At 29.5% G+C, this 9,383-nt stretch overlaps 1 protein-coding gene across 1 annotated transcript in view; it reads left to right on the forward strand.

Annotated features, from left to right (window-relative positions):
- Positions 1 to 2,545: 2,545 nt before the first annotated feature.
- The window catches only part of LOC111629897 (glutamate receptor ionotropic, delta-2-like), a gene marked incomplete at its 5' end in the record, with an annotated part of 8,342 nt that continues 1,504 nt past the window's right edge, over positions 2,546 to 9,383 (forward strand). Inside the window, 4 exons of the mRNA XM_023373825.1 lie at positions 2,546 to 2,636; positions 3,924 to 4,082; positions 6,798 to 6,945; positions 7,015 to 7,241. Coding sequence (XP_023229593.1) covers positions 2,546 to 2,636; positions 3,924 to 4,082; positions 6,798 to 6,945; positions 7,015 to 7,241 — 625 coding nt within the window. The remainder of the gene's footprint in view (positions 2,637 to 3,923; positions 4,083 to 6,797; positions 6,946 to 7,014; positions 7,242 to 9,383) is intronic.

Here is a 9,383-nt window from a genome sequence, read left to right on the forward strand (position 1 = left end):
AAAAATTATACTTAACCTGAAGTAAGACTTGTACTCTACTATTTTAGATGCGAGTTTTGTTTCTAGTGATAATACAATACAGCGTCGATTATCCGAAAATCGATTATCCGAAACGTCAATTATCCGAAAGAATTCTAGTCGGCAAATTTAAATTTTCGCCAGTGCTGTGGCGCTACAATCTTTGGCTATGTCTTGGGCTACTCAAATATTTTACGTTTTTCATACTAAATTAACTTCTGAAGTATAATTTTTTATTGTTTTTATATTTTTCAATATATTTATTTTGTTTGTACAAAATAAAATAATAATTTTTAACGATATAATAGTTTTCGTTAGGCTTAACATCGACGAAAATTCAACGCGAAGCGACACGCAACGGAGAAAAATTTCAACATTGGATAGGTTAATATATTGTAAAAGTTCCAAAAAATTAATCAGATTTAAACATTCCTTTGAAGCGGTGAAATGTTTATCAGCAATAATGGGTCTGTGTTATATAACATTGTTATTAATTAAATAATTACTATATTTGTTGAAATACTGAATATAAATGGTGTTATAACGCTCCACACCATGCCAATTATATGCGACAGAGCTTGTCTCTTTAGCGCAATATCCTTTCTATTATATGACACTGAAGTGATGGCCAAAGAAGTCAGTGCAGAAAGAGTGGCTTAGGTTATGGGTCACTGAGATGATTTTCGAAGGAGAATAATTTCTATCAAATTGCAAAATTTGCGCGGGTGAAACAGCAAGTAACAGCTAGTAAATGATAAATTCATATCAATAATAATTTCCTATTACAAATAACAACGCTTATTCTTAATTTAAAATCATCTCTAGGATTCCAGTAGCGGGCGTTTCAGGCATAATGTTACAGATATACTGACACGCAATCAATGGCTTATATTATTAGATTAGTAAATTAATCGTCGGTTAATGGATATGTGACACTTATATTAATAGTGTAACATCGTTTATAAGATGTAAAGTACAGCCTCAAATAGTTCACTTTTTAAGGTTTCAAAATGTTTTTCTTTTTTTCTTTAAATACTCGATGTTTCATTAAATTTGTGTTATTTCATTTTTATGCCAAAGTCTACTTCTACTCAAACATTTTAATTCAGTTAATAACTACACTGAAATGTTCGAAATGTTTGAAAGTCAGTCGCTGAGAGAGACAATGTTATAGATTTCTCGGTTATTCCTTTCATTCTATAAGATACGAAAAGGTCCACAAGAACAAAACCTTCGGCACCTAAATGTAAATGTGTGGAATCTGCATCGATTGATTTACACATAGAGTAGCAGAGTGGTTCAAACATAGAGAACTATATAAAAACTTAGACAACCAATTCGAGTAAAGTGTGCCTTCAGGATCTGCCAAATAAAATTTATGTGACATCCGCGATTTTTACGCCGATATCGAGAAAGATCTTTGTAAATAACTCCGATGAAAAAAATACTATTGGTGAGAACCGATATCGGAATTTACCGAATGTTTTTATTTTTAGGTAGGAAAGTTGAAACTTAGTTGATCGGAATGCACTGTAGTGTCAACAAAAGTGAATCACGTGACTCATTTCCTACGAAAAACGTATAAAAGCTCGAGTCCCCGGAAGTTCCGGGCGACCAAATGAAGTTATACTTATAACTGTGTGCATCTTGTCTTCATACCCTGGACATAGCGACCGAAAGGACATAAGACAGACCATACCTTAGAACTTTCATCGCCATTATGCAGTTTCTGCGCCGACTACGAATCATACGAACGCACATTAGACATATCCTCATAGATGTGTTTGTATTTTCAGAGCTTTGTGAACTTTCTTTCTATATAGCCGTTAACTAACCAAGGAGGTAAATCATAGTTACAATTCTGACAGAAGGCTGATTGGTTGATATCGAGTAAGTCATGATAGAAACGGCCAATTAGAGCATAGAAGACGTAAAAACAGGATTTTCAAAATCAATTAACGGCAAAAATGTTTCACAGTGTAAAAGAAGTTAAATGTCGATGTTATCTGCCAATAATCTGCATTTTCACCTCTAGTTCCTGTAGAATTTTAGAGGGTCTATGTTTGAAAATACTGAAATATTTTTGGCCCAGAGTTTGCTACAAAAAATTTAATGGTTGTGGCAGTTGAAAATCACATACAGCAAAGCGATTCAGAGCTTAGATAGCAACAGACTTGTTTACAGTTTGTAAAACACAGTTCTGAAATTCACGATTATTTCCTGAAAAATTCCTAAAAACGTAAGTCTTTTTTGCTTCCGTTATAAATAAATAAAAACGTTATATTTTGAGTAGTATTGTTAACTAATACATCAAAAACACATTCCCACAATCATCTCACATGAAAAATTCGCGAAAAAGTCTATGATTTTTACAAAATTGATTTTCGAAACTGGTTCTTGCTGGCGCCCCGCGCGACCGACTTCGCGAGAGATAGTTGTGGCACTTAACCGTGGGTAAAATTTCCATTTTTTAAAACTAAGCGAGATATTTTTTAAAATTTATTAATTGTAAAAACGATATTTTCAGATACGAAATTGTTCATCCTATCCCGAAATACTTCATTAAGAAAGAGGAAAATGGTTCATACTCTGGAATTATTGGACAAGTTATTAACAAAGTAATGTCTTCGTCATTTATTTTATTGTAGAAAATATTGTAGTTCAAATTTTAGGAGAAAGTCGAAAATTTACATTATTTTGTGGTAATTATTGAATTTTTTCATAACATTTCAAACAATTATACTGGATGAATTTTAATGTAAATTACGTAGTTTTAAATTATATGTACAGTACATATATATCATTTACAACGCGAAAACTATGGATTACCTACTTTGTGTTTTTTAAATTTCTTTAACAAAAAGTATGTTATTTTGTGAAAGTTACTTGAAGACACAGACTGTCCAAAAAATAAAAAAAATATATAAAAAACTATTTTAGTAGACACCATTTATTCACTTCACGTGTTCCAGAACAAAAACTTTTTGACGACCTGACCTTTTTTTTAGGCTACTTGGCCTAAGAAGTTTTTTATATTTCTTCATTTTTTGGACAGTCTATGTCTTCAATTAACTTTTACAAAATTAATATCATCCGACGAAATTTCAAGAAAAAAAAAGTAACTTATTTAATATTATATCATAAAACACTATATCCACTACTTTTATTCTGCTCTGCAGTTAATTGATTACATTATATTTTTACCTTTAATTAACTTTGTCGTTAATTTAACTAGGAAAGTATAATGTTTTTTTTTAAGCCATAGTTTTGTATCTTCTGTCGCTAACTGCAATTCTTTGCTTTGTGGGTGTGAGATTTTATATTAGTTCGGTACGTTTTAAAATAATTATCGTTAACGTAACTACTATAAACGATAGCGTCGTTTAATAAATATATTCAACTAATAAGGTTCGATTCAATCTAACGCGGTAGTGATTTTACGCGTTTTTTCACGTATGTAACTGTATACGTAGACACTTGCAAATTCACGTCAATTATAATTCCTCCTCCCGCCAACAATTTCTAAGTTTTTATTGTACAAGGCTGCAACTTACCTATTTTTCTAACGGCTCGAGATGTCATCACGAGCTAATTACATTTAACCGCCATAGAGTGGATCTTGAGAAATAGACAATAATAATCAGAAGGGCTAATGAATACAATGATGAAATTAACACGATGTATTGAAGTACTTTATACGAGTTTCTGGGTATAGTAATAAGTTAAAATTCCTTTGAACCCAGAGTAATTTTCATTTTTAAATTTTTATATACAGTGAATATGGTAATTAATTTAATAAAATTTGTTATTGTGAAGATAAAAATTACACATTTTATCGACTCAGAAAATTAAATTTTAACTAAAATCGTAAGAGAATTGATTTTTGTTTGCTTCTTTTGAAACAGCAAGCTGATATAGCTGCATTTCCGTTATTTGTTACTAGTACACGGTACGAACAGGCAGACTACTCTTCGCTAATTGTCATGACTCCCGTCAATTTTATCGTGACTGAAAAACAAATTGTAATAAACTGGATGACAATCGTAAAACCATTTTCATTTCAGGTATGAACTTTGAAATATCTTTCACATTTTTTCAAGACTTTTTACGTATTGCAGTTATACTTTTAATTTTAATAAATTAAACATAATTTCTTATATTAACTCACGTATGAACATTCATTACTACAAAAACCGAAAAAATGTACACAGTTTACAATGAAAAAAAATCAAATGTTTTTTTACCAGTTCATGTTGTTTGTCTTTTTATAAACAACGAACCCTTGTAAATTTTTAATAAATGTTGAAAAATGTCGCGATGATCTGATTCAATGTACCATAAAATTAAAACTTTTCACGCATAATTTGCAAACACATTCACCAATTAACAGAAACTTTCCTTCTGCACTGAAAATTTACACAAAAAAAGCAAAATAATACTTTTAATATGTGAAAAATTCATCGCAAATATACGAAAAAACATTAACAAAAACTGCATAAAAACAATAATGACGCTAACTAAATAAAATTTTGTATAAAAATTCAATATCTTTTTTTACGATAGAGTCAGATATTAGGACGAGCTTTAAATCATTAAAAGTAAGTTCAAAATTTATACTGCGCAGCGGCAATGATCTTAGCAAAAAAAAAAACACAGATAAAAAATATTTTTTTTAAAGAAATGTCACGTTGTTAAAATTCACGTAAATTGTCTTAGTGTTCTCATTGTATTTATCAGAATAAAAAGACAATTTACATGCATAAGTAAATGAATAATTACAAAAGCAAAGAAAATTCGATTAAGTGAAAGCGTTATGTAATAAACAATAATGACATCCTATATATATACTATTGGCGAAAACTTACGTTTCGTATTGTTATTACAAGAATGGAATAGCAGCTCATAAATTAGATAACTTTTTTAAGTTTATGATAATAAACTGTAAATTAATTGTCAGAATAAAAACAAAATCAAGTTAAAAAGTGATTATGAATAAAATTGCAAATATAAACTGCAATAATAGTTTTAACACTTTTTTTCAACATAAAACTGATTGTTTAATTAACAAAGTCCGATACTGTAGGTAAAATTCATATTTGTATACAAACATTGAAAAAATTGCCAAAAAGTAACCCATCTTTTCGTACTACTTGTAAAATGAAAATTGCGACCGTCATTCGATAAATTAAGTTTTATAAGTAAAAATTATCTATCAAATACAAACTAGTTATACTGAATCTGGCAGTAATATATATTAATTAAAAAAAGTTTCATTGCTAACCGTTGCCTTTATTTTAGAATTGATTACAACTTTTCTTTTCTTTCACTAATTTTTTAGCAAATTTCTGAAGCTGCTTAAATAAATGGAAACTTGTCAGTAGTGTGAGATCCGAAGGGCCCTAGGCCTCATTTAATAATTTTTATTAATATGTTTAAATTTATCGACAAAATATTACTTCATTTTGTGTGAAAAAAATAGTGTTTTAGACGTGGGAAAAATAGATGACAGATGACACTTCCTTTCCACAAGAAGAGAACATCCGCTGTTTTTCCCTTATCCGTTAAAAATCTCGCTCAGATGGGAAATGGTTACCCCTCATTCATCCCCCTTTCATCCGTTCTCACGAAAGAGTTACTGAACGATGATTGGACGAAATTTTGAAATAAAAGGAGAAATTAGTCAGAATTCGGGGAGTTCAGCGACGAGTTCTTCGACAGATCCGAAGCATACAAACTCCACATACGTTTCCCTCCTGATGGCCAACGCCCAAAATGGAGTCTGATAGACTAAGTCCCGAGTCTACACTTAGAAGAAGTGATATCTTTATATTTTGTGCACGAATTGATCTCCCGTACGAAAGTAATATGAACCCTATCTACAAGGTGTCCTCTACCTATACAGAAACGAAGAAGACGACAACTACAGGTCGTATGTTCATAATAATTTTGTGAGCTCTCTCTCGAACGCGCATTAGCTTAAATTAAGCCGTAGCCTAACGCTTGTCGTATTATCGTTGTATTTGGTTATCTGTATTCGTTTGTTTGAGATTTATTAAATTATACTTATGTTTTATTTTATCAGAATGTCTCCTCAATTTATTCCGAATCAGATCGCATACGCGTGTTAATCCGCGCATTGAGAAATTGATTAACTGGTGTCAAGGAATCCTGACGTTAGATATAGTCTTCGCCGCCTATATCCTATCAACATTTTAATAGCTCTCCTATGAAATATTTGAGATCAGATCTAGTGATCTGCATCCTAGAGAACTAGTCTTACCGACTAGCGCCGATTAAGTGTTACACGAGTGCTACCTACTCCGTAACCCCGGCTGATCTCACAGTAGTAATTGAAAATATCTGATAATATTTGGCCATTTTCTAGAGATTATCCGAAAATATCCGGCATCTTCTGCAGATATTCTTTAAATCTTTAAATTGATATTTAAGCTTTGTACATTCAATTTCAATCGTCGCATCGTAAAGCAATTATTTCTAAACTTTGCATCTCTCTTTCTTCTGTGATAAACTTTTTCTTTTAAATTATTTTGTTAATTTTAGTCAATAAGAGTAAAACATATTATAAGAATTTGTTAAATATCAAAAGAGTTTTGTATTCTTTTGATTTTAGATATTGCGATAAACATTTTAATTGGGTTAAAAGGTGAAATATAAAAAAATGACTTTTTAAATAGAAGTTTTATCTTATAGTATAGAATTGTAATTAAATAATATAATTTATCGATACTTCAAGTATAAACATAATATTTGTTTTTGAGGTTTGGATCGCAATCGGATTGTCCATTTTAATATTCGGATTTATCTTCTCGTTAATATTCGAGTACGAACGGCAATTAACTCAATCTAACAGAATATTGGTTTTAAGCCAAGTTATTTGGTATATGTTTGGAACAATTATTTTTCAAGGTATGTTGAAACAAATAAGTGATGACTAGTTGTTGACAAGTAGTAATTCATATTTATTTTTAAATCCAGGTGTTGACATGAATTTTCCGAGAACATTGCCGTCGAGACTCTCTGTTGGATTCTGGCTGTTGTCTGCATTAGTTCTTGCTAGCAGTTACAGTGGAACTTTAATATCTTTCCTAACTGCACCTATTTACGAAAAGGCACCGACAACGTTCGGGGAATTGACTTCCGCTATAGAAAGTGGAAAATATTCTTGTGGGGCACACCAGGAAGCAAAACGTGTAACGTTCGATGTAAGAATAAGGTTTTTCTTCACTACAGGAAAATTTAAGATATAAAAAAGTTGAATATATTTTTTCGTATGTTAATTTTTAAATATTATAAAAGTCGATTTAATAAGTAGCAGTTATTAGAATTGTATTGATGCATAAATGCAATTCTAATAACAAATAAAGTTGAATATATATTTTTGTATGTTAATTTTTAAATATTAGAAAAGTCTATTTAATAAGTAGCAGTTATTAGAATTGTATTGATGCTAAATGCATAAATATAATTTATCAACTACAGTCGACTGTATTTGTTATTAAATTTTATAAGAAATATTTAACTTTTGAATATTTCCTGTAAAATATCCTAAAATATAAACTAAAATTTGTTCTACAATTGAAAATTGTTTTACATTACATTCCATAAAGCAGTTTATAAATAACAAAACGTAATAAAGATTTCAAATATTTTAATTACAATTTCATAATAAAAAATTTGAACTGTTTCAATAANAATATGAAATTGTTTTTCGTAGTGTGGATATCTGAAATGATACAAAACTGTGTGTTTTACAATATATTTCAAACATATAAAGCAATTTATAAATAACAAAACGTAATAATGATTTCAAATATTTTAATTACGAATTTATAATAAAAAATTTCAAATAGTTCATGAATTTTTGCATATCTTAACTCAATAAAATTCTACTTTTAAAATAATATAGATAAAAATAGTATATTGATTTGAATAGATGAATTAAAAACATAAAGATAACAGAAATATAGTAAATGTGTGAGTACTTAGAATAATATTAAATACAGAAAAAATTCTATAAAAATTATTTGCATACATAATGTAAAAAAAATTAAAGAAAAAGTTCGGTAATAAACTTTTGATTATGTTTATAATCGTATTGTTTTCAAGTAAATTTTAAGTAGACGAGAAAACAATTTTTTAAAAGAATTTAATAACATGAAAATTAATCGCAAATATAACTGTTAAATTAAATATTAAGTAAATAATATTTAACGTTAGACATAAGGTTTTCATTCAATTTGGGTAATTCTTACTGATATTACAATAAGTTATTTTATGAAAAGACATCTTTGAATTAAGAAATCTTTGTTTACTTTATAACAAATAAACTACTCAGAATTTTTTATTCTTATATCCGTTTATCCTGTATTTTACAGATTCTGTACAAAGTATAATTAACTGTCAGAATATATCTGTATTTATTAATTTCAAGCCTGCTTATTAGTTTTTAAAATTTTTTCTTGTTATGACATCTCACGGATTGTCAATAATCAATATGTATTAGTAACAGGACTAAAAATACTTTAATTCTCAAAACCTGTAATATCTTGAATAACTGCGCCGATGCTGTCTTAATTTTAACTATGCCCAGTTGCTGCAATAATTGCATTATTCCAGGTTGTGCAAATTGGGCAAGGATAGAAACGAGTACAAGGTTTGCAAGTATGAAGTTTTTCTTCATGAACCGGATTATTAACGCCCAACGAACTGCCGAATTATCAGGTTATGAGTTTGATGTCTCTTTTAAAGCAGCCGAGGTAGGCAAATCAAGAATACTTGAGAGCAAAAAACATACTGCAACGCGTCTCGAAAACGAACTGGAAATCTTTGACACTTGAAAAACACGTAACGTTTGTCTTTTTTTAGATGCATTAAAGACGATTTCACCCACATTTATTGAATTGAAAAAGACATTCTGACCATAAAAATTTACAATAATATTTTGTGTTACGTAATTAAGTATTCAAAATTTTCTTATAACTTAGAAGTTTGATCAAAGTTCATTTTATTATTTAAACTTTTTAACTCAATTCAAAGGCGTTTCATTTTGTTGTTGTTGTATGTAGTTTCCAGCAAACTTTAATAAATTTCTTCTATTTGTGAATATTTGCACGTAATTCAAAGGTGATTTTTAATATAGGGGAGATCGGGGCAACTTCGGCATGCGGGGCAAGTTTGTCAAGCGCTTTTTTTAAAAAACAAATTAAAAGGAGACTTTGGTTATAGGTTAGGCAGTTGAGTTTTATTCGTGGCTTGTTGAGTGTAGTGTTTTTATTGTTCTCCAACAAGCGTAGTTGAATTATCAAGCAAATTTTCATTTTCGTTCAATTCCATATAATATTTTT

This window comes from Centruroides sculpturatus, unplaced genomic scaffold (genome assembly GCF_000671375.1).
Source record: "Centruroides sculpturatus isolate CEXI.00-Female unplaced genomic scaffold, Cexi_2.0 scaffold528, whole genome shotgun sequence".
NCBI classification, from domain to species: Eukaryota; Metazoa; Arthropoda; class Arachnida; order Scorpiones; family Buthidae; genus Centruroides; species Centruroides sculpturatus.